This window comes from Mesoplodon bidens, assembly GCF_964165515.1.
Source record: "Mesoplodon bidens genome assembly, chromosome: 1".
Taxonomy (NCBI): Eukaryota; Metazoa; Chordata; class Mammalia; order Artiodactyla; family Ziphiidae; genus Mesoplodon; species Mesoplodon bidens.
Window position 1 is genome coordinate 16136821 of NC_138176.1, and position 27513 is coordinate 16164333.

The 27513-nt window shown below is 38.7% G+C and overlaps 1 protein-coding gene across 1 annotated transcript in view; it reads right to left on the bottom strand.

The window, feature by feature from the left end:
• The window catches only part of ATRNL1 (attractin like 1), a 696121-nt gene extending 669655 nt beyond the window's left edge, over positions 1 to 26466 (bottom strand). The window contains exon 1 of the mRNA XM_081236563.1: positions 26085 to 26466. Within this exon, the coding sequence (XP_081092689.1) occupies positions 26085 to 26383 (299 nt within the window). The 5' untranslated portion in view covers positions 26384 to 26466. The remainder of the gene's footprint in view (positions 1 to 26084) is intronic.
• Positions 26467 to 27513: the final 1047 nt, after the last annotated feature.

The following is a 27513-nucleotide window of genomic DNA, read 5'->3' on the forward strand; positions in this document are numbered from 1 at the left end:
CTGGAGGTTACATTGTTAGCTATGTTTGCTTTTCATGCAGCAAGACTGCTGAAGTAGCTGTCACCAGACTTTATTGAGTTCAGCTACCTGTTTTTAGAATCATTTTCTTTCGTCAACTTTGTATCTAGTCCAAGAACTCAGTCAATTTTAAAAATAGGGTAAATCAAGGGTTTTGTAATTATCCTCTATTTTAAACACAAAAAAGAAAAAGATATTTAGAAAAGTTTCAAATTTTCAGAATTTTAAAATATTTAAACAATAACCCAATTCTACTCCATTTTGTTCTCCTTAGCTCCAGCCCAATTATATTTTATCAACAAAAGACAATATTTTAAATAACTAAGATATCTTCCCATTTAGCCTTTATGTAGTTATGTAGACATACACACACACACACATACACGCACGCGTGCACAGGCACATACACACACACACACACACACACTGGTTTATCAGTCTTTATATATCCCCATATACATACACACATATATTTATACATACATACATACATACATGTATACACAGATATCAGGGTAATTATCTAGTTTTAGACAAAATTAAATTTTCCTTATAGCATAGAGTCTCAAAAACATTAAAGGAAAAGAGTTTCACTTGCCTAAATCAGGGATAACAGAAAGGTCAATTAATGTAAATGTTATTTGAAAGTCTTTCGTAATGCCTGCAAATTAGTTTGGGTTTAAAAAAGGGCTAATTCATGCTTGGAAAAGTTTTTAAACATTCCAATGTTCTCAAAGTAATATAATAATAAATTGAGCATTTTACAGTATCAGGTATTACTGTAAGCTCATAATGTGTTACCTCACTTAAAAATCTCAAAAGCCCCACAAGATAGTAATTATTAATCCCATATTACAGATGAGAAAACTGAAGCACATTTTAAATAACAAGTTAAATAGCTTGTCCTGATTTTTCACTTCCAATAATAGCTCCAGATGAGCTAATTCAGACAAACCTCCACTGAAGATAACTTAAAAAGCTAAAGAACAATTTTTAAATCTTATAAGTAACAAAATGGTAAGACCTACTAAGCCAAGATCCAGAAGTTGCAAATTCTTTAAAGAGGAACCAGGCATCCATAGCTACTTCTGTTATAGAGAATTTTATCTATTTATTAGAGACGGCCAAAAGGCTGAGAGTACTTCTGACAGCCTCAAGGAAGAAGGGGGACAAAAGCTGGACCCAACAACCTACAAAAGGTAGGGGCTCAAATAAACAACACGGCACTCTGAACTGGGACACAAAGATTTTCTATAAGGATAAAGGTGTACCAGAAACCAGCCATTATGTGGACTGCAACCCAGCTACAAGTCATCAGAATGACAGAAAACCCCAAGACCTACCACTGGCTTAAGGTGATACTAGAACTAATATGCCAAGGCTCCTAACGGAAGATACAAAAATATTCTCTGAAGAAAGATAACATTATCCTAGTCCTCAAATTATTTCTACCAATAATTTTTCAAATAAGATGTCTACTATCATCAAAGATAATAAGACACATAAAGATAGATGACAACAAAACAAGAACCAACAGAATATCGTCAGGAAGAGACCTGAAGATATTCCAATTGTGGCTATTATCAGATGTGTCCTATAAAACAAATATGAAGTACTAAGTTCAAAAAGACAAAAGACACGATTTAAAATTTCGGCAGTTAACTGAAAACTGTAAAAAGTAACAGTATATTTGAAAAAATAATGGAAATTCTAATACTGAAAACTGCATTAATCAAAATTAAGAATTCGATGGACGGGTTTAACAACACATTAAACACAGCTAAAAGAGGATGAGAGATCTAGAAGACAGGTCCATAAAAAATATCCAAACTACAGCAGGATGATTGAGGGTTCAACCCATTGGTTGTGGGTCACCCCACCAAGTAAAACTCCAAGGAGCCAAGATTCTAGTGGAGGGCAGGATAAATATGGTATGAGGAGTGGAAGAACAGAACCATACACATCAATTATTGTCTTTTAACAAATTAAATAGGTAAGTATCCTAACAACTTTACATAGTTTCTATTTGATACACACACACACACACACACACACACACACATATCCTCTCTCCTTCACATTTTTATTTTATTTACAAGCTGTAATTTTACAATTTAGACTTTAGATAATGGAATATTTAGCATGACTATGACTGAATATGAAGAGCAATTAACATAACCAGTGACAGATACAATGACTCTCAAAACCGTATGTTTCCTCCTTTTGGACAAAGGATGAGAACTTCACTTGGAAAAAGCGTATCTTCTGAGGTAGAAATACAGCTTTGTTGGTTGCTGGGGAGTTCACATGTGTTTAGAAAGATGCATACAGAAGAAGCTGAAGCAATTAAAGGGCAGACTGTGCCCGTCATCCATTGCCTCCCACCTCAAAATTCAGACTTTTTGTCTACTTTATGAAAATGGATCTGGGTCCTTTAAATACTTTTTTTTCCAGATGGCAGGATGCTAAGCCTGCAGGCTTTGTCAATAGAGCACGCTGGAGAGACTGCAGGAGGAAACGGATTTGCTTCCCGGTTCCAATGTACTCACTCAACAAGCTCCTGCAGCACTAGGTACTAGGCTCCTAAGTACCTGATGGCCACCAGCACCCAGCCACCAACAGTTTCCCCCAGCACTTCCCCCTCAGGCAGTTCTGCAGCAGAGGCCTCCAGTGAGACACCACTCTGTGAACAGCTTTCCCCGGCATCCCATAAGTAACCATGGCAAGTTCCAAAGGGCAGATGTTAAGCAAGTTCCGCAGGTACAGCTTTACAGTGACTTTTCTGCCATTCAGTAAGCCACAGCCTGCTCTCCCAACAAGGTCTGGTCTCAGGCCAGGTCACAGGGACTCTCACTTAAGTGTTCCATCTCAGCCATAGCAGTAGTAGTGGCTGCTCCTTGTATCTACTACTTCTATATTTTGCAGAGTTCTCTTTACTTCTTACTAGCCAATTTCTCGTTCCAATCTGTGCTACAGTCAATAATCCTTTACATTAAACTTTTCCTATTAAAATTACTGTGTGATTCTCTTTCCTGATTGGACCCAAACCAACCAATAATAATAAAGGATATGCAAAATAAAATCACAATAGCGTACCACTATGCACCCAACAGAATGGCTAAAATTAAAGAGATTAATAATACCAAATATTGGCAAGGATGTGGAGATAATTCTCATAGGATAAATCAGTACAACTTTAGAAAGTAATCTCATATTATTTTGCATAGCTGAAAATAGACAGTTGCCAACAGTGTCAGCATCACACCATATCCTCTCAGACCCTCTGACCATTGCCATACACTCCAGCCTGACTTTCTCGGGCCAGCACCTGCATCTATGTTGAAGGGCTCCCTCTATCTACTAGAACCCACTCTTCCTATGCATGTGGTGGGCTGAAAGTGCCTGTGAATCAACATCCTCCCAGGGCAGCCCTTAGCCAATGAATGATTTGGAAAAACTCCAAACTTGCTTTTCTCTTTGCTGCAATAATAATGAAGTGCACTTCTTTGTGGGATTTGGCTCCAGTCACGCAGTGTGGTACCTGACTTGATAACATACCTCCCTATTGGCTCCTTCTCTTCTATCACTTCTGTCAGTGTCCCTGAATCTCCCAAATATACTACATGTGCTCAATTCTTGTCTCAGGATCTGCTTCAAGGTGGTGGAGGGGAGTGTGACCAAACTAACAGTACCAGGAAGCAGAACTTCAAGATGGGCTCTGGGGCTGGATCACTCACTGGCCAGATGGCAACAAGAGTCACACTGAGGGTGGTAGAGAGAGTGGCAATAACCGGTGGCATGCTATAGCTCACAATGACAAAGACTTTCACTTTTGCTGAATTGAGAGAGGATACCAGAGGAAGGTGATGCACTGACTAATGCAATAGACTTACGTGGTATCTGTAATATTTGAGAAATAAAATAGCAAGGGTAGTTACAAGGACTGTGGAATTAGTTGACTGATGTTAAAAGCCATTGATATGCTAAAGGCAGAAAACTGCAGCAGAGTGCCTGTACTAAGACACCTACCCATAAGCAGCTTGCCCCAAGATCCTATAAGACTCAATTCACCAACCACCAATTTTAGATACGGTGTAAATGACAGGGGACTCTGTAACATTTAAAGAGACTATTTCTGAGGCCAGAGGGTTGACCAAACTGGAAAACCAGCCCAGGACCAGATTATGAGAGGAGTAGAATTACAGAAAAAGTTTAGTTCACAGCCCTGGCAAGACTTCAGTGCTAAAGATAGTGCCCCGATACCTAGGAGGGTGCCACCTGGTAGATGGACTTGAGAACCTTGAACCTCTAGATTTATTTAACCCTTTGGGCCTGCAAAAGTCTTTTAGAAATCAGGGCTGACAGTGAGAAAAATAAATTCTCACCCTCTTTAAATGACTACAGGCATATCTTGTTTTCTTGTACCCCACTTTATTGTGCTTCACAGATACTGCATTTTTTACAAATTGAAGGTTTGTGGCAACCCTTCATGGAGCAAGTCTATCAGTGCCATTTTTCTAATAGCATTTGCTCAATTTGTATCTCTTTGTCACATTTTGGTAATTCTCACAGTAGTTCAAACCCTCCACCAGCAAAAAGATTGAGACTTGCTGAAGGCTCAGATGATAGTTAGCATTTTTTAGCAATAGAGTATTTTTTAATTAAGGTACGTACATTGTCTTTTTAGACATAATGCTATTGCACACTTAACAGACTACAATATAATGTAAACATTACTCTTATGTGCAACTACATTATTGGGAAAACCAAAAAATTCATGTGATGCTTTACTGCAATATTGGCTTTATTGTGGTGGTCTGGAACTGAAACAGCAATATCCCTGAGGTCTGCCTGTACTTGTTCTTAAGCCACAACAAGAAGTAACACCAGAATTGAATTAAATCAATGTAATCAATCAATGACAACTGGCTACAGGAACCATGTATTCAAAAGCCATGTAATTAGTGGCAGCCCCGTATACAGTGACCATTCAAAAATAAATAAACTTAAAATCCCCAAAAGTTTGACAACTAAGCAATAGACTAATAAGTCTTAAGGACAATTAGAAAATATTTTTAATTGTTAATACTAAAACCACACCATATCAAAATTTATGAGATGAAGCTCAACCATTGTTTAGAGAGAAATATATAGCTCTAAATGTATACATGTATATATATATATTTTGTGTGTGTGTGTGTGTGTGTGTGTGTGTGATACGCGGGCCTCTCACTGTTGTGGCCTCTCCCGCCACGGAGCACAGGCTCCGGACGCGCAGGCCCAGCGGCCATGGCTCACGGGCCCAGCCGCTCCGCAGCATGTGGGACCCTCCCGGACAGGGGCACGAGCCCGTGTCCCCTGCATCGGCAGGCGGACTCCCAACCACTGCGCCACCAGGGAAGCCCTAAATGTATATATTAAAAAGTTGAAAATCAATTATTTTGATATGGGAATTTGAGAAGCCACATGCATGCCCAGGGAGACTTTTCTTAGACTACAAGCTCAGAGAAGACCTGAGAAGACTCTACACTTCCACCTCTGGCTAGTTTTCAGACTTAGAGCAAGAAGGAAGTGAAGGGTAAGGCAGAGTCATGAACAATGTGGCTAAGCACTGAAGCAGTGTCCCAACAGAGTCAATGTGCACAGACTGGGAGAATTCTTTATTTTGTCTTGACTCCCGGCATTTGAGGAAATCTATGTCAAAACACTAGCTTACCATACACTAAAGGAACAGAGACTTAGGAACCACACAAAACAAAGAATACAGTCATTACAAAAAATAGTTTAGAAAAGTGATTAAACAAATACACAACTACAGCCACATGTAAGAAAAACAAACCCTGAAGAGGGGGAAGAACTCGATTTCTAGAGTTACCACATTGTAATAATCAAATGCCCCGTCTCCAACAAAAAAATTACACAGCATACAAAGAAACAAGAAAGTATAGCCCATTCACAGGAGGAATTAACAGATACTGTCTTTCAGGAAGCACAGAAATTGAGCTTGTTGGACAAACACTTTAAATCAACTGTTTTAAATATACTCAAAAATTCTAAAGGAAATCATGGACAGTAGCTACAGGAAACCAGGAAAATGATGTCTCAACAAATAGAAAATATCAATTAAGATTTAGAAATGTTATGATCACAACCTCATATAAATTCTGTCTAAAAGTTCCTCTTGATCTAAACAAGGCTTAGATCCATCAATAGGGTCCACTAAACAATCCTTCTCCCTAGTTTCTAACTGACCGTTGCAACAAACCCTTAAAGTCAAAATATTGCTATAATTTAAATTACAAAAACGCCAAATCAGGGCTAAATCAAATGATACAAATTATCAGACATAAATTAAGCCTGTATGATAACAGTTTAGAGCCTCAGAGACTTAAAATTTTAAAGAAAATCCTAATTTGTTCCATGACCTTACACAACTACTTCTAATTCAATTTCTTCTCTAATGGAAGAAGAGAAGTATAACATATTCAAAAAGTACCTTAATACATGGTCAAGAAATATATAGCTCTTTTAATAAGAAAATAAAGCCGGAAATTTAAGAACAGGCAGCTTTGCAACTATCACCTACAATATAATCTATCTTCCTAGTTAGGAATGTACCTCCCAAACTGCGTATGAGGAGATCTAACGCTCCTGGGGATGTCTTTCCCCAACACTCCTCTACTTCTCTACCACCCCACCTACTCGAACTGACCCAGTCCTGTGCTATGCTGGGAAATGCCTTACCCTTAGTTTAAAATATATCTCCCCTGCTCTAAAGAAACACATACTCTAGGAGCTACAACTAGAACCCTTATCTCCCAACTGTAAGAGGTGATGTGAAAGAACTGTTGTTTCCCCACCTCGGCTACACGACAGGAGGACATGAAAGCCACCCACTCTGTCCCATCCGCTTCACCTTCAGAGGCACAGTTACACAGACTTCAAGGAAAACTCTACTCACCACAGCCCCTGAAATCCTTCGGTACCTTCATCACCCATTCCTAGCAAAAGCCCCTACCAAGAGCCTACCCTTGCCTCTACTTGCTGCAAAGAGGTTTCCTCTTTGCCACTTTCACTCTACTAGAAACACGGAGGGGCTGACAACCAACCAAGATAAAAGGATGGAAAATCCTTTCTCACCATCAAGAGATAGGAGTGAGGGGGGAAAGCTCCTACCATTTCCACAATAAGGAAGGAACAATTCCCCCTTTGTAGTTTCCTGATCTCTTCTTCAGCTTGAAGAATGTTCACCTCCATGCCACTGGAGCAAAGAACTCCCATTACACACTATGGACATCTTCACAACCTGGAACTGTTCTAAAATTCAGAAGTCTTACGCTCCAAGATTACACTCGGACCACAAACACCTAGTTTCTAATCTATTTCTTCACTTCTTACTCTTAACATCATCTCTACATTCCAGCTGGGCAGAGATTTTCAGAAGTTAGGTAGCATATAATTCAGCTACATAAAACGTCAAACAGGCTTCTTCTATTTCTAATGCCGCTTCTACAATGCATTCTAAGTTTCAAGTAATTAACTTATTTTTAATTTGTAGCAATCATGTTCTTGGATTGAGAACCATATTGACATGGTTAATCTAGATCAGGGCTCCATAAACTACTGGCCTATTGCGGATTTGTGTAAATGAAGTTTTATTGGAACACAGCTACACCCATTTGTCTACATATATCTAAGATTGTTAACATGCTACAAGAACAGAGTTGAGTAGTGGCAACAGAGACCATCTGGTGTACAAAGCCTGAAATATCTACTATCTGGCCCTTTACAGAAAAAGTTTTGCCAATCCCTGTCTAGATGCCTGCACATGCCCATATGCCTTGCCAATGTCTCATCTAGCTGAAACTGCCCAATATAGAGCCCTTAATCAAATAAGCATGCTGAGCTGTTTATAACACAGGAGTGGCCACTACTAAATTCAGGAAAACCAGCACAAACATTAAACAGAACTAAAATTAAATCAATTAAAGTGTTATTCTCTATCCTGGCCATGAATACAAAATTTGATTAAGACATTTTAAAAATAAGAAAAATGCAATAGTTTTAACATTATAAAGTATTACAGGAAACAATAAATCCTCTTTATCAAAGTATCTGGTTTTACTGCCAGCATAACCACTCTACAAAGAAGAGTCGGATCCACTCAGGGCTAGTCTTTACACAGAGTTGCCTTTGGCAGCCAACCTCACATGCAAGTCTTTTTTTAAATAGTGTTTATATTTAAAACATTATTTAATATTTATTGATTTCTTTTTAAACAATATGAAGAGAACCTCTAGATTATATTATGGGTATTTTTTTCCTCTCTGCACTACGATATGTTATTGTATTACACCGTGCTGAGCTTGCATTTCTTCTTGTTTTCTTTATAGTGCATTCTGCATCCCTCACTCCCAAGTCTGCATTCTCTGTCCACCTGATCACTAATAAAAGTTTAGGTGACCTTGTCTGCTAGAGCAGAAGTCTCCAAACCTTAACTATCATGCTCTCTTATCAGTAAGAATTTTTATTATGTAACTCAAGTAAATGTATATTTACATGTTAATAAACATATACTATTTAAAATATTGTGCACTATAAAGTATAAATTTTAAAAAATCAAAATTAAAAATAACAGTAGTATAAGTCCTAATGCTTTCTTCCCACACTCCAGTAAGTCACCTTGGGTATCATCCCACTTTTTTTTTTTTTTTTTTTTTTGCGGTACGCGGGCCTCTCACTGTTGTGGCCTCTCGCGTTGCGGAGCACAGGCTCCGGACGCGCAGGCTCAGCGGCCATGGCTCACGGACCCAGCCGCTCCGCGGCACGTGGGATCTTCCCGGACCGGGGCACGAACCCGTGTCCCCTGCATCGGCAGGCGGACTCTCAACCACTGTGCCACCAGGGAAGCCCTGTCCCACTTTGAATGATCACTAATTTGTACAAATCATATCCTGGCCACAAAGGTACTGACTTTATTAGTTAATATTTTCCCCCATGTAAGTACACTAACGAAGCTGGCTATACCAGTTGGACTGGCCATCAGCACACTAACTAAACTGTCTACAGACTGGCCTCAGTGATAGCAAACAGTATGTGCTTAGTTAGCTATCAAGTCTAATATCAAAGCAAGGAGCTAATTAATTATACCTCACCCTCCCAGGATTTGTGGTGGAAAATCACTGAGATAACCTCCCTTTTGCCATACAACATAAAATCATGAGAGGAACACCAGGGGGCAAAGGTCATGAGGGCCATCATAAAATAAATGGCAAGCAATATTCTTGCCATGGGAGATAAAACTGTGAATTATGGAAGGTCTCTAGAAAGCAGATTAGTAGTAACCTGGGAGCAGGGAGAGAATGGAGAGTGAATGCTCTTCAATACAAGGTTTACGTTATAGAATGATAAAATGTTCTAAAATTATGGTTATAGTTGCACAACTCTCTAAGTGCATCTTAAAAACCATTAAATTGTGTACTTTAAACTGGTGAGATTTATGTTATGTGAATTACATCTCAATAAAGCTATTAAAATAAAAAACAAGAAAAACTAAGTAAAAAAAGTCTCTGCCCTCCTGGACCTTACATTACAGAACAATGCTGTCCAACAGAACTTCCTGCAATGATAGAAACGTTCTATACATGTCCGGTATGGTAGCCTCTAAGCACACGTGGCTATTGAGCACTTGAAATGTGGTCAGTGCAAAAAAATGAACTGAACTTTTCAAATTTAATTTTAATAAATTTTAACAGCCACATGTGGATAGTGACTGACACATTGGAAAACTTAGTGCTAGAAAGAGGGAAGACAATATATAAATAGCAGATAAATGTAGAGCATATAAAGTAATGATACATGTCAAATAGAGGGGATGATGGAGCACTCCCCATCATACAGATAGATATCTACAGAAATATGTCAGGTGTGTGTGTGTAGATATATACACACACATATGTGTATACATATAAATATATATAGATATTCATTTATCTATATGTACCTACATGTAATACAGATATTCAGATTATTGGGCTTCCCTGGTGGTGCAGTGGTTGAGAGTCCACCTGCCAATGCAGGGGACACGGGTTCGTGCCCCGGTCCGGGAAGATCCCACATGCCGTGGAGCGGCTGAGCCCGTAAGCCATGGCCACTGAGCCTGCACGTCCGGAGCCTGTGCTCCGCAACGGGAGAGGCCACAACAGCTAGAGGCCCACGTACTGCAGCAAAAAAAAAAAAAAAGATATTCAGATTATCTAATGCTATAATATTTCAATTAATAGGAAATGTTTTTATCCTTGTATAATCTTCCTAAGCTTTTTAGAAAAAATAAATTAAAAAACTACTTTTGAAATCATTCCATGTGTTGAAAAAATGTTTTTTAATTCTACATACACAGTGACCATTATTTGGGTTCCTTTTCTACAGTACAGTGATTCTTACCATTTTGAGATCTGAGATCACTTTTGAGAATCTTGTAAAAGCTATTACTTCCTGCCTAGAAAAATTCGTATAAATAATATTTTATATACAAATCTGAGGATTCACCAACCACTCACAGCCTATCCAGGAACGTGACATTAAAAGTTCCTGTTATAATATACATTTAAATAATGAACAAGCTTGGAGATAAATAAAATATTGCTACAACATAGAGAATTATTTAACGAGCTTAGACTTTTCTTATGGTAGCTCCGTGTACTGTAAAACGCACTCATTCATACTAACTTCACAAAGGACACATAAGAACTTTGTAGAACAATACTCTCTTTTCACTGAAGAATAAAAAAGACATGACTGAGAGACTAGAAGAAACAGGCAAAACTTTAGAAGAGCTACAAGAATCTCAGCCTGGTCACCTAATGGGTATGTTACTCAAACTCCCCAAGCCTCACGTTTCCTTGTGTGCAAAACAGTTAAAACAATAATGCTTATTTCACAAGACTGCTTTAAAACCGTAATGCCATAAAACTTATCAAGTGTTCAGTAATGCAGCAAACTAAATCCATGCAACATTCATGGCACATTGGCAGAAATAGATCTCAATCCCATGTCAGTTTGGTATCAAAACTCATGATCCTAAGTATCCCTATGCTATCTGGAAATCCAGAAGATTATGAATTTATAACTGAGGAGAAACTTCTTATTGAAGAGTAGAAGATGGCTTCCTATGGAAAAAGAGCCAGAAAGACATGTTTGGCAACTCAGTTATCACTTAGTAGCTATCAGACTTTGCATAAATAATTGCTTCAGGTCTTTCAGTCTCTATTCCCAGTGTAAAATGAGAATAACAACATCTACCTGACAGAATTTTCATCAGCAATAAAAAAGGCAATACACGGGCTTCCCTGGTGGCACAGTGGTGGAGAGTCCGCCTGCCGATGCAGGGGACACGGGTTCGTGCCCCGGTCCGGGAGGATCCCACACGTCGCGGAGCGGCTGGACCCGTGAGCCATGGCCGCTGAGCCTGCGCGTCCGGAGCCTGTGCTCCGCAACATGAGAGGCCACAACAGTGAGTGGCCCAGGTACCACCAAAAAAAAAAAAAAGGCAATACAGGTAAAAGCTTTTTCCACCACATAATATCATTTCTCCTCTAAACTTATAATTTAACGTGTGAAATGTTAGTTTTAATGCTATTAATACTAGTCTTACATGAAATAGTTAGAATAATAAATTATACTTTCTGGAAAAAATTCATTATTAGCATAATTATACTGTCATAAAAGTACAAATGAAGCCTGGCATAAAACTTAATACATCAAAACGTGAAAAATGATCTTAAATCTTCTATTTTTTTATGAGACAGAGAATCAACTTGAAAATTCCTGATTTACACAGTGCTTTTATTTTTTAAATGCTTACATTTTACCTACAAAAAAAAAAAAAAAGGATCTCTCCCTCCCCACTGGGGGAGAATGTGTGGTGGAGTCACTTCAACCATCCCTACCCTGTACTAAGCAAATGCCAGCAAAAAGGCAGCACCCTTGCCCCTCACCACTAGGGGTGCAGCAGCTGCAGAGACTGGGGGGTGGACCATCTCTGCCCTGAACCAGGCAAATGACAATAGAGTCAGCTCTCCTTATCCTCCTGAGGAGAGAATGGAAAGAAATTACAAAGATGAGGAAGGTGAAAAGGTGAAAAGGGGGATTCTTTAAATCTCTGTATGAAGTCCTGGGCATGCCCTCGGGTGCAATATCTGAAACTGATCAGAATCAACACAGCAAAAACTAAATTGTAACTAAGTGGGCAGTCCAATCTTAGCACAAAAGAGAGCCAGCACACTCCTAGGATATCCCCAAGAGAAATAAAAGCATATGTCCATGCCAAAACCTGTACACAAAAAACTCATAGCCGCATTATTCACAGTAGACAAAAGGTAGAAGAAACAACCCAAATGTCCATCAGCTGATAAAGAGAAAAACAAATGTGGAATACCAATACAATGAAACTTGACAACATGCTAAATGAAAGAAGTCAGTGACAAAGACCATATAATTATATGATTCCATTTCTATGAAATGTCCATAATAAACAAGCTCATAGAGAAAGTAGATTAGCAGCTGCCTAGATTAGTGGAATTGGTGGGTAGGGAAAATGGAAAGTGACTGCAAATGGGTGTGGGTTTGCCTTATGGGGTGATGAAAAAGTTCTAAAACTAGAGAGTGGTGATGGTTGCACCACTCTCTGAATATACTCAAGACCACTGAATCATACACTTTAAAACGGTATTATGACATATGTGGATATTATGGTATATAAATTATAACTCAATAAAGCTGTACTTTTAAAAAGTGAGCTAGGTCATACATGCCAAAACGAGTTGACTGCCTCCTAGAACAGAATATTTAAATAGGAACAAGAGTCTCATACATAATACTCAAAATATCCAGGATACAATCCAAAATTACTTGCCATACAAAATCTCAATGCATTTGAGAAGAGATAATCAGCAGGTACCAGCACTGACATGACAAAGATCCTGGAATTACCTGTCAAGAATCTTAGAGCAGGTCTCAGAAAAATGGCCCAACAAGCAGCTGCAGACACTTTTGGAACAAATACAAAAATATAAGTTTCAGCAAAGAAACAGAAGATGTAAAGAAGGACAAAATGGAAAAATATAATAAATGAAACTTTTTATAAAAACTCACAAGAGGGGTCCAAGAGCAGAATAGAGAAGATAGAGGAAAGAATCAGTGAGTATAGAGATACGTAAATAAAAATCATCCAGTCTGAAGAGAGAGAAAACAGATTGAAGGAAATGAACAGAGCTTTAGTGACTTAAAAGTTAGTAACAAAAGATCTAACATTTGTCTCATTGGAGTCACAGAAGGAGGGGAAAAAGTGTGGAGCTGAAAAAAATATCTGAAGAAATGATAACAGAAATTTTTGCAAATTTTGAAAAAGATAGAAACTTACAGAACAAGAAGCTGAGCAAATAATAAACAAGGTAAACAAAGAATTCCACACCCACACACATCATAACCAAATTTCTGAAAACTTAAGAGAAAAAAAAAAGAAAGACAGACAGACAGAGGAAGATGACACACTACCTAGAGGAGAACAACAATGTGAATGACAACAGATCCCTCATCAGAAACCTTGGCACCACTCACTACCTTAAATACTCCAGTTCTTAGGCAAAGGAAGATATGATCAAATTTGTGTTCTATCAAGCAAACTGTAGCAGCAATAAAGGACAGATTAGCAAGAGAAAAAAAACAGAAACAGAGAGATCAATTAAAGGGCTACTGCAACAACCCAAGAAAGAAAACTTCAGGACTTTACAAAAACGATGGCCCGAGAGATGGCAAGGATGGCAAACCTTGAGAGAACGGCAGCAGCACATGCATATGCAGATCAAATCCTAAGAGAAATTCTGTCTCTTCAAAAGCAAGAATAACTGGGGAAAAGTGCCCCTTCAAGCCAAAGAGTGTGGGGGGAATCCTAAGGAAGAGGGAGCTGAAGATGGAGATACCCTAATTCTGTATATGAACCCACCTAAGACTCAAGCTCAATCTGAGCTGCTCATGTGTGGGACAGACCAAAAAGCAGCTTATCACAGGCTCTGAGAAGTGAATTAAAATTTAAAACACCACAAAGTCTCAGACTAATCCCTGAGTGGCATGTGTGCATTTAGATCCAAAGGCTTTGAAAATGGAACGAAGATTAGAACCACTGCCCTCAGAAAGCAAGATAGAGAATTTGCTACTTGTACCTAACAGGTTAGTTGCCTACTAAATAAAAATAAATAAGTAAATAAATAAATCAGCATTCCCCAGGGAATAACAGGACCAAGAACCTACATAACATTCAGAACATCCAGAATAAATCCAAAATCACTCAACATACAAAGAACCAGGAACATGTAACAGATTCTCAATGGAAAAGATAATCAATAGATGTCAATCCTGAGAAAATCCAGAAATTGGAATCATCAGACAAAGACGTTAGGTATTAAAACTGTACTCCATGGGGTAAAGGTAAAAACACTTAAATGAAATGGGAGGAGAAGTTTTCAACAGGGAAATAGAAATCATAAAAAAGAACACGACAGAAATGTGGGGACTGAAAACTATATCTTAAATTTGAAAATGACTGGATGGGTTCGAAAGCATAGTGGAGATTGCAAAGGCAACAGTCAGTGAAGTTGATGACAGTTCAACAGAAATTGTACAATCTAAAGAAAGAAAAAAAAAAGAGTTAAAAAAAAGAGAGAGAACAGAGCCTCAAGAATTTTGTTTAAGCCTAACATTAGTATCACTGAAGTCCCAGAAAGAGAAGGGAAAAAGACTGGTGCAGAAAAATATATTTGAAGAAATAATGGTTTTTAGAAAAATCCTATATTTGTGAAAGACATAAATATAAATTCAAGATGCTCAGCAAACCCTAACCAGGGTAAATTCAAAGAAAGCTACACACAGATACATCAGAATCTGAACTGCTAAAAACAAAAGTTGTATAAAAAGCTTGAAAGTAGCTGGGAAAAAAATGAAATTATACATACAGGGGAAAAATAATTAGAATGACTGCAGATTTCCCTGAAGATTTCAGAAACTATGCAGGCCAGAAGACAGTCAAGCAACATCTTTAAAACACTGAAAGAAAGTAACTGTCAGCCCAGAATTCTGAACTTGGGAAAATATCTTTCAGTAAAAAAGGCAAAATATTCTCAAAACAAGGGAAACTAAGAAAGTCCATCAGCAGCAGCCGTGTTCAAAAAGAAATCCAAAAGAAAGTGATTCAGACAAAAGGGAAATGACACTAACAGTTAATTTATGACTTGAGAAATAAACAGAGCAAAAGGAAGAGCAGATATCTGAGAAAATATAAAAGACTATTTTCCTCCTCTTAGGTTCTTTAAAATATGTATGATTGTTGAAAGCAAAATTTATAACTGTATCAGATGAGATTTGCCGTACATATAGATGTGATTATATGACAATTATAGCAAAGGTCAGCAGGTGAAGATAAATGGACCTATATGGTTCCAAAATTTCTTAATTTTCCTGAAGTAATATATTACTAACTCTAAATAGACTATAAAAAGTTAGCTATTCACAGTGTAATCACTAGCACACTAGCATAACCACTAAAAAGTAATACAAAGACATATACCAAAAGGGCCAACAGAAAATTGAAATGGAATGCTAAAAAATATCCAAATACATTAAATGTAAATAGTCTCAACAAATCAATATAAAGACAGATTAGACTGGATTTTATATATATATATATATATATTTACATACATACACACACACATCATTCTTTCCAAGTCAAAAAGATGCATCATGCAAACAATAAGCAGAATAAAGCTAGTGTGGCTATTAATATCAAAGTAGATTTCAAAGTAAAAAGAATTACCAAAGAAAAAGAGATGGGAAACTATATTATGATGAATGGGTCCGTTCACCAAAAAGACATAACAATTCTAACTGTATATGCATCTCAAAAAAAGCTTCAAAATACAAGAAGCAAAACTGACAGAAATGAAACAAACAGATAAATTCATAAATACAGTGGGAGACTTCAACACTCCTCTTTCAGTAATCAACAGAACAAGTAGATAGAATATCATTGGGGATACAGAAGATCTAAACAATATAAACAAACAACTGACCTTCTTGACATTTCTGTAACACTCCATTCAACAGCAGAATGTATATTCTTTGAACTGCACATGTAACATTCACCACGATAGACCATATTTTGTCCAAAAAACAAGTCTTAACAAATTTATAAAAACTAGAATCATAAAAGGTATGTTCTTTGAACATAATGGAATTTAACTAGAAATAAATAAAAGAAAAAGCTCTGGTAAATTCCCAAATATTTGGAAATTAAACAAAACAGTTCTACATAAGCCAAAGAGAATGTCTCAAGGTAAATCATAATTTAGTTCAATTACACTGAATGAAAATCAAAGTACTACATCCCATAATATGTGAGATTCAGCTAATGCAGTGCTTAGAAGAACATGCATAGCATTCAAGTGCTTTTATTAAAAGGAAGAAACATCTCAAATTAATGATCTAAGCTTTCCATCTTAAGAAACTAGAATTTAAAAAGTAAGTTAAAATCAAAGGAAGCAGGGATTCCCTGGTGATCCAGTGGTTAAGACTCGGGGCTTTCACTGCCACGGACCTGGGTTCAATCCCGGCTCAGGAACTAAGATCCTGCAAGCTGCGTGGCGTGGCAAAAATAAAATAAAATAAAATAAAGAAGCAGCAATCAATGAAACTGAAAAAACAACAAAAGAAAAAATAGCAGGAATCAATGAAACCAAACACATATTCTTTGAAAAGATTGATAACATTAATGTCTAGCCAGACTAAGCAAGAAAAAGAAAGAAAACATAAACTACCAATATCAGAAATGGAAGAAGAAATATCACTAAAGACCCCACAGACTTTAAAAGGATGATAAGGAAATATTATGAACAACTTTATGCCCATAAATTTGAAAACTTAGATGAAATGGACCCATTCTCTGTAAGATACAATCTGCCAAAACTCACTCAAGAAATAGATAAAATGAATATCCCTGCATCTATTTAAAAAATTGAGTTCACAGCTGCAAGCCTTCCACAAAGAAATTCCAGGCCCAAATGGCATCACTGATGAATTTACCAAACATTTAAGAAAAAAGTAATACCAAGTCTACATAAGTTCTTCCAGAAAACAATTAGAGGGAGCATTTCCTAATTCATTTTATAAGGTTAGCATTACACCATGATAAGGAAACCAAAGACATTTCAAGAAAAGAAAATTACAGAACAATATCTCTCATGAACACAGAAGCAAAAATCCTCAATGAAATATTAGCAAATTAAATCCAGCAATATATAAAAAGTATAATATATTGGGACCAAGTGGAGTTTACCCCAGGAATGTAAGGCTGATTAAACATTTGAAAATCAATCAATTTAATTCACCAATATTAACAAACAAAAGAAGAAAAACCAAACGACTGTCTCAATAGATACAGAAGAAACATGACAAAATTCAACACCCATACATGACTGTAAATGGAAAAATTCTCAGCTTTTTTCCTCCTGTGTAGGAAAAAATCCAGTTCTTCTCTACTGTGTGCTTCTTCCCCATAAGTCTCCTTTACTATTCACACAACCTTCGCTTCCGGTCACCAAATGTATGGAGGTTTTTCCCCACCACCAAGGAATTCACAGGCAACAGCAGAGTGTCCATGAATTCAACTCAATTCTGACACTACCTAACAGGAAACAGCATCAGATTCCACAGGTTAAGGTTTCAGTCCCACAAGACTGCCCCCCCACCGAACCCTGACCCACTTCAGAAACCAGTTGCAAGCCCAGATACCACCTATGCTTCTGACCAACTGGCCACAGACTGGAGGATCCAAGGACCCCTTCCTTGGGTTTAATTAATTTGCTAGAGAGGCTCACAGAACTCAGACAAACATTTTATTTACTAGATCACTAGTTTATTATAAAAGGATATAATACAGGAACAGCCAGATAGAAGAGCTACATAGGGTAATACATGGGCAAAGAAGTTCAGTGTTTCCCTGCCCTGTTAAGGTGCATCACTCTCCCAGCACCTTTGTGTGTTCACTAGAAGCTCTCTGAACCCCAAACATTGGGGATTTTATGGAGGCTTTATCATGTAGGCATGATTGATCGTATCTCTACTTTCAGCCATTCTCCCTTCTCAACAGAACGGGGCCCAGGGCTGAAGATTCCAACCTTCAAACCATGACTTGGCCTTTCTGGTAACTAGCCCTCATCCAGAAACCATTCAGGAGCTACTACTATCACCGGGGAAATTACAAGGGTTTCAGCAGCCCTGTGTTAGGAACAAAAGTAAAAGATGAACATTAGAACAAGAGATGCTTCTAGTGCTCTTATCACTTAGGAAATTATAACGGTTTTAGGAACTCTATGCCAGGAACCAGGGGCAGAGACCAATATACATTCTTCCATTATCTCAACTCTCAAAATTAGGAATAGTAGGGAACTTCTTGAACCTAATAAAGGGCATTTATTTTAAAAAGGCCTGCAACTAACATGATACTTCATGTTTAAAGACTGAATGTTTTCCATCTAAGATTGGAAACAAGGCAAGGATATCCACTCTTGTACTCATATTCAACATCAGGCTGAAGGTCCTAGCGAGTACAACAGAACAAGAAGAAAAATAAGGGCATATAATGGGAAAGGAAGAAGTAAAACAGATGCTTCGATCGTCTGTATAGAAAGCCCCAAATGAATCTACAAAAAAAAAAAAAGCTACTGAAACTGCATTTAGCAACACTGCAGAATACAAGGTCAATATACAAAAATCAACTGCATTTCTACATAATGAAAAAGAACAATTAGAAACTGAAATTAAAGGAAACTATCAATTACAATAGCATCAAAGAATATAAACTATTTAGGTATAAATCTAACAAAATATATGCAGTATCCGTATCTGAAAAAAGAAATCAATGAAAACCTAAATAAATGAAGAAATATATCATGTTGATGGACTAGAAAATTCAATATTGTCTAGATGTCAATTCTTCCCAAAATTATCTCTTGAATCAACACAATCTCAATCAAAATCCCAGCTTCTTTTTTTTTAAGAAATTGACAAACTGATTCTAAAATTTATGTGGAAAAGTAAATGATCTAGAAAAACCAAATGAATTTTCAAAAATAGAAGCAGAGTTGGAGGAATCTCACTATCTAATTTTAAGTCTTACTATAAAGGGACTTTCCTGGTGGTACAGTGATTAAGAACCTGCCTGCCAATGCAGGGGACACGGGTTCAAGCCTTGGTCCAGGAAGATCCCACATGCCACAAAGCAACTAACCCCCTGTGCCACAACTACTGAGCCTGCACTCTAGAGCCCGCGAGCCACAACTATTGAGCTCATGTGCCACAACTACTAAAGCCCGCACACCTAGAGTCCATGCCCCACAACAAGAGAAGCCACCGCAATGAGAAGCCCGCACACCACAACAAAGAGGCAACCACTCGACACAACTAGAGAAAGCCCTCACGCAGAAACAAAGACCCAGCATGGCCAAAAATAAATTTAAAAAGGAAAAAGACTTACTATAAAGATCCAGTAGTCAAGAGAAATGCATTTCCCAAAGGACAGACACATGAATCAATAGAACAGAACAGAACCAAGAAATAGATACAGAGAGAGAGACGTCCACCTGATTTTCAACAAAGGGGCAAAAACATCAATGAAAAGAAGATAGTCTTTTCAAGAACTAGTCATTCCATAATGAAAAAAGGATCAATTTACCAACAGGATATAATACAAAATTTCATGCACCTAGTAACAGAGCTTCAAAATACATGAAGCAAAAACAGATGCGACTGCAGAGAAATAGATAATTACAAAATTATAATTGAAGATGTCAATACCCCCTCTCAATAACTGACAGAAACAGAAAATCAGAAAGGTTTTAGAAATCTTACACATAACATCATACTTAATGGTTAAAGATTGAATATTTTTCCTTTAAATCAAAAAACAAGACACAGCCAACCACTCTTATCACCTGTATACATCACTGTAATGGAGGTTCTAGCCAGTGAAATAAGGCAAGAAAAAGAAATGAAAGGCATCCAGATTGCAGAGAAAAGTATTTTTTTCTTTTTTATAGTATTTTTTATTAAAAATACTATACTATAAAATACTATAATAGTATAAATTTTAAAATATATAAAAAATATATAACATATAAATAAAAAATACTATAAATACTATAAAAAATATAGTATTTTTTAATTAAAAATACTAATTTATAGTATTTTTACTTGAGGACAACATAATCATCTATGTAGAAAATCATAAGGAATCTACAAAAACTACTACTACTACAACTAATAAGTGAGGTTAGCAAAATTGAAGGATACAAGACCAAATACAAAAATCAGTTGTATTTCCATATTTTATACACACACACACACACACACACACACACACACACACGTATATATAATTTACAATAGCAGCAAAATATATTAAATACTTAGGAGAAAATCTGACAGAAGAGTTGTAAGACCTGTTCACTGCAAACTTTTAAATATTTTTGAGAGATTAAAGAAGACCTAAATAAATGGAGAGATACACCATGTTCACGGGTGAGAAAACTCAATATCGATAAGGTGTCAACTGTCCCCCAGACTGATGTATAGATTCAATACAGTCCCAAATAAAATCCCAGCAGGCTTTTTTGTAGAAACTGACAAGCTGATTCTGAAATTCATGTGGAAATGCCAAGGACATAGAGTAGCCAAAATAACTGAAAAAGAACAAAATTGAAGGACTTAAACTCCCTGAATTCAAGACTTATAAAGCTATAATAATCTTGACATACAAATAGATCAGTAGAACAGAGTCCAGAAACAGACACACAAATATAGGAACAACTGGTTTCAACAAAGTTGCCAAGCCACTTTAGTAGAGAAAGGATAGTTTTTTTCAACAAATGGTACTAGAATAATTGGATATCTATATGCAAAAAAAAAAAAAAAAAATTGAGATCCATACCTCTCACTAGATGTGGAATTAACTCAAAATGGACTATAAACCTAATTGTAAAATCTAAAACTACAAAACTTCTAGGAAAAAAAATAATCAAAGAAAATCTTTGGTTTAGGCAAAGGCTTCTTAGATACTGTGCCTAAAGCACAATCCATAAAAGGAAAAAAATGATAAACTGGAATTGAAATTTAAAACTTCTGTTCTTTGAAATCACCGTTAAGAGAATGAAAAGACAAGCCCCAACATGGGAGAAAGTATTTGCCAATGATATATCTGATAAGGAACTAGTATCCAGAATATATAAAGAACTCATAAAAATCAATAATAAGAAAAAACAATTTTAAAAATGTGCAAAAGATATGACCAGATACCTCACCAAAGAAGATCTACAGATGGCAAGTAAGCACATGATAAGATGCTCTCATTAGTCATTAGGGAAATGCAAAATAAAACCACAATGAGATACCACTACACATCTATTAGAACTGCTAAAATTTAAGACTGACCATACCAAGTGTTGGTGAGGGTGTAAATTAACTAGAACATTCATACCCTGCTGGTGGGAATGTAAAAGATACAACTACTTTGAAAAAGAGTTTTGTCATTTTGTTAGAAATCTATACTGAAGGAAAGAGGCTCAGTTAGTTGCCTGGGGACAGGGAGAGGCAGCGGAAAGGAGAGGGAGGGAATACAAAGGGGCACATGGAACTTTTGAGTGTGATTGATATTTTTATGATCTTGATTGTGGTGATAGTTTAAGAGGTGCATACATATGTCCAAACTTTTTAAATTGTACGGTTTATTGCATGTCAATTATACCCCCAATAAAGCTCTTAAAAATAATTTAAGAAAAAATTACAATTGTAATTAAATAATTCATTATGAAAGTGCTAAAAAGTAAAAATAGTGCTATAAGAGTACATAATGAGAGGTCACATAGTCTGAGGAGTCAGAAAAGCTTCCTTTAGACACTAGTATAAGCTAAAATTCAAAGGATGCTTAGTAATAAGTCAAGCAAAGACCACATAGGAAAGACGGTTCCGAGAGATGTATGCATATGTGTGAAATGCCCTGAGTCCAAAAGGAATGTGACACTTTCAAGGAACTTTAAAAGACCCAGGCAGGAAAACAGGAAGGGTGAGTCTGATCTGCTAAAGGAACCATATTATGTAGACACATGGTCTTGAAAACCATGCTAGTACAAGCAATTTATCAATTTAGGATCTTAGAAACACTCAATTTAAATTATTTTAAAATCTATTGAGTGATTTTATGGTTTAATAATGTAAAAAGAACCCATAGATATAAATTACATATTATAATCTTAGTTTGAAATAAAGAAGACCTGGGGACAGGGAATATTCAATTTAACTTTATAGTTACTAATAGCTTCCCTATTATTATTAAAAAGGATTCCAAATATGTGCATGTGTGTGTATGTGTGTGTGTGTATACACACATATGTTGGGTTTTTTTTTTTTTTTTTTTTTTTAATAATAACTTAGGGAATAGGGGCTTCCCTGGTGGCGCAGTGGTTGAGAGTCCACCTGCCGATGCAGGGGACACGGGTTCGTGCCCCGGTCCGGGAAGATCCCACATGCCGTGGAGCGGCTGGGCCCGTGAGCCATGGCCGCTGAGCCTGTGCTCCACAACAGGAGAGGCCACAACAGTGAGAGGCCTGCGTACCGCAAAAATAATAATAATAATAATAATAATAATAATAATAGTAATAATAACTTAGGGAAAATATTGACACATTTAACCCTGCCACTTTCTGTTTACAATAGCAAGCTCACTCCTGATACTATATCTTCATTTTGCTGTCAAAATAGAAATAGACTACTTCCATTATAAATGTGTGAAATTCATTATCCATACTTGACTGACTTAAGAGATTTAAAAAATATCTATATACATTAAACACACAATAAGATTTAATAGATGATTTTAGAGAAATATTCAATAAATATGTTTTAATAATAAATATACATTTATAAAATATTCACAATATGAGTTATTTTCCAGTCTCATAACATTAATATCAGCTATTTTGTTTACCTAAGAGAAATTAGAAGTCTTAGGTTTCTAAGTCACATAAGCAAGAAAATGTCCAAGTTTGAACTCAAATTATTAATTTATATAAACATAAACCTCAACTACTCTACAAAAATAATTCTAAAGAACTGGCTTCTAATAGAGAATGTTATTCATTCAAATAGTTTATAGTAAAACATTTTCTACTCCAATGTTATACTAAGCTACCCAAGTAAATGTAATTCAAATTTGCATATATCATATCCTTGATTATTATATTTCAAATTGGCACTGTCCTCTCTGATTCTCAGTCCTAAGTCTTTTAGTCCAGCTTTAGCTGAAGATCAGTGTTCGTTCTGTTTTACCTATGAGAGGAATGGCTTGTAATTCTGAGAGCTTTATTCTTTTCAAATGGAAACAGAAGACTGAAATCAATCCTAAGAGAACTGAAGTACCACTTTTGATACCATATTTGCTTCTGCATTTCTCCCCCTAACCATCAATCTTCGGATCTAAAGAAGCATTTGAAGGATACTCATTCCCTAGTGAAATCCCTACAGTAGGAAAAAAGCTATGTTACCATGGAACCAGCCAATTAATTTTGACACCTGCTTACCAAGATTGATCATTTTTGATGTCTGTTTGTTAGGTGGCTATCCTTCAGTTAAGTAAAAGATTTTCAAGATAATTAATGAAGTGAGAATTTCCAGTTAAAGTCTTTCCCACTATGCTATTACTTCAAATGCTGGATAAAACAAGCCACCATCCTCAAATAAACCTTTCTTAGCTTAGCATGTACTTTACCAGGAAGAAATCTTTTCTTCTAAATTGATTCTTCCCTTTAACATTAAATACCAATTTTTTCTTTAGGCTAAGAGAATTCCACAGAGAAATGAAAAAGTACTTACTAATAGGGTACAATGAATCATAGTAAACAGCTTCCAAGGAAATGAATATTCAATGATTAGTCCAGGGTCTATTGTTATTTAACTGTATCTGTATAAAAAAAAAAAAACTAGTCCTCTTTTACTCACTAATGTATCTTTCACGAACACCAACCATCTCTCTATATTATTTAAGCTGGTTTTAACTTGATCTGTGATCTTTCCTACTAACTGAGACAACCTCTGCTAGTGAGGTTACAGGCTGCTGATCTAGCTGATTAGCAATTCCACTACTATAAAATATAGACAGAAGCTTCTCAGGACTGCAGCAATTTCTGTCCTCTTTAGAGAAATGGAGCAATTCCACCCACCCAAAGGCCAATGTCCCTAACTTACACATGAATCAGGCAATCTTCCTATTTATGTACCAAAGGATATTAAAAAATGGATGTGGCTTTTTCATTGTTGACTACCAGTTCATATGTTCAAAATCCTCTCTTGCTAGGTAAAGAGGCTGGCTGTTATGATCAAAGCAAAAGTTTAAGAACATTTAAGTTATAAAGACTGCTAACAAGCACAGTTCAATAAGATATCTTTGCAGACCTTGAAACGCTTTTTTAAACTTTTAATTAGTACCTCCACCAAATTTTTTTTAAATATAAAACTACAGTACTATGCTAATTTGTGAAATTATGAAGCTAGGAAACATTTTAACTTATTGCTACAGATGAATTTCATAAAACTTCATTCTGAGATTTCACTTCCAAAAACTTCCTGTCAATTAATTTAAATAGTAAGATCTACTTAAATTAAAAAGTCCCACTTTTAAAAATACATTTTTACAATGAGTTTTCAGGGGCACTGTCTTAACTGGCAAGTTTTTTTTCAAAAAAAGGAAAATATGCTGTTTAAAACTCCCAGGAAATTTTCCTGTAATACATTAGCAGGTGAACCATATTCCTACCTTTGCCTTAGAGCCCAAGAGACAGTTCACTTAGATTTTGCTATCACCCTGACAACAAGTAATCTACAGAGTGCAATTTCAGAGCTACTAACCCAGCCAGCAAACTTCATGTGAAGTACCTAGAAAACCAAGAAGTTGACGTACTTAGTGACTGTTATGTGCAAGCTGTCAAATGGACACCCTATTGGCCTCAACTATCTTATCTGCTGCTCCCCCCACATTCACCCATTTCTTTTCATATTAGACAGCAACGCAATAAACATCAACCAATGGGGGAAAGTATCTTTACTGCCGTAAAGCAAGCTCCTTAGGGCCTTGAGCTTCAAAAAAACGAAAGTGATGCTCCCACACAACAGCTGATAGTCAAAGAACCAGTTAGAAAAATCTTTTATCTCCACCACGTTAAAAAGCCCAGGTATTTCATCCTCTTATCAAAGTCACTCTTGTATTTCTCAATTCAAGACTGTCCTCGCAAATTCAACATAGTATATTGGCTTAAAGTAAATGTTCTACAGTTAGGCTGGCTGATTTGGATTGCCTCGATTTCCCTCTGTAAAACCGGTATAGTAATTCTAGTAACTCAGAGTTGGTGTGAGAAACAAACGAGATAACCCACGTAATGGGCTCAGAACAGTGTCTGGCACATAGTAAGGCCATAATAAACTCTACTTATGATCACTATTACTAAATACACTAACATGTTAGCAGTGCTTACCTCTAGAGAAGGGAGTAGGATGGGGAAAAGGGAGGTACTGGTAGACCAGAACTTTTAACCTTTAAACTTCCGTATTGTTTGAATGCTTCACAATGCGCAAGTATTTCACGAGTTACGTGCATAATTTTTGATTAAAAAATAGTGTCCTAACAAAATGGTGTTTGGCACCGTAACTGAGTGTGAAAATTTTGACGATCAGGGGACCAGAGTCGCTGCGGATAGGTGGACCATCGGGAAAGGCTTCGCGTCCACGGCGGTCGGTGCGAGACGCAGGGCCCGAAGTCCCCGAGGCGCGAGGGCTGGAGGGGGACAGCGCGGGCCCCGCTCCCGCGGCGCTGCGGGTCGCTCCCAGCCGGGGGACCCGGGGCCGAGAGAAGGGGGGAGGCCGCGACGGGTGCGGGGCAGGGCTGAGGTTCGGGGTCCGGCGAAGGCACTTACTTGAACCTGCCCTGGCAGTGCTGGCACTGGTCCCCCACCCAGCCCGGGTCGCAGAGGCAGGTGGAGTTGACACATCGGCCCGAGAAGCAGGAGCCGGTCCTCTCGCAGAGCTTGGACTGGGACACCTGCGCGTAGAGCGCCAGGTAGAGGAAGCCATAGCACAGCAGCCAGCTGTTCCCGTCCAGCAGCCAGAAGGAGGCGCCGCCGCCGCCGCCGCCGCCGCCCGCCGGTCTAGCTCTCCACGGCCCCGGGGCCGCCGGCTGCGGGGAACCAGTGCGGGCCCGGTCCCCCGGTTCCATCTTTCCCAGCGCCCCTGCCCGGCCGGGAGGCGCTCTCGGGCGCCAAACAGGGATGCTTCGGAGAGGAAATCTGGCCGGAGAGGAGAACACCGCGCCGCTGCCGCCGCCGCTTCTCCTCTTCACCGGCGCCTGCCCCAGTCCCGCTCCCCGGTCAGGAGGGACAGATCCCAGCCGCTGTCGCCTCCGCTCGGCTCCCTCCAGTCGCACTCGGGCATCGCCTCTCCGTCTCCTGACCTTGTCCGCGGCAGGCCGAGCCCACCGCCACGGCGCCCCGGGCCGGGCCGGAGGCGGGGAGCGGGAGATGCAAGCTGCGCGGGGCGCTCCGGAGGGGACCTGCGGGAGGGGGAGGGGGACCCAGCGCGCGGCCCCGCCTCGCCCACGGCTCGCGCCAACCTCCTCAGCTCCCAGCCCGGCGCGCCCGGGAGGGCGGGGGCCACGGGAGCCCCGAGGTGGGCGCACCCAACGCGGGAGGGGGGACTCAGGAAGGGGAGTTCAGCCTCGCCCGCCCCGGCCGGCCCCCAGCGGCCCCCCAGAAAACATTTTCTCTCCGGTAACGTTAGCCAGATGCCGGTGCTGCCTTTAGAGCCCGCGGGGTGCTGGGCCGCCTCCCCCACTCGCGCATGCCTCCGCTCCTCCCCACACAGGCCCTGAGCGTGGTCTCGCCCCGCCCCTACAGGGACCAGGGACTCTTCCGCGCGTCCGCACAGCCCGGCCTGCCGGCTGAGGGGAGAGCGGCTCGCCAGGTGTGGCGCGCGAGCCCGCCGTGCCCTTCCCCTCGGCGTGCCTGGGAAGTCGGCCCCGCTCGCACCGCGCGCCTCGTGAGCCCCTCCACCCCCAGACGAAAGATCAGATCGGGACCGGCTTCGCAGCTTCAGCAGAAAATAAGCCCTTCCCGTCCGCTGTCTACAGCTACAAAAGTGCAGCACTTTTCCCCCAGCGCTCCCTGCTTCCTCCGTCCCATCCTCCAGCCTATTTCTTTTTTTCTGAAAAGAGAAAAACTCCAACAACACACAAAGAGCTGAGCATGTGCAGCAGGCAAAAGTCTTAAAGGCACCGCACTCCGACCACTTTGTGGGGTCCGCAAGAACGGAGAGAGGAGGGGGCTAGGGCCTGCGGGGGTCGCGGAGCCG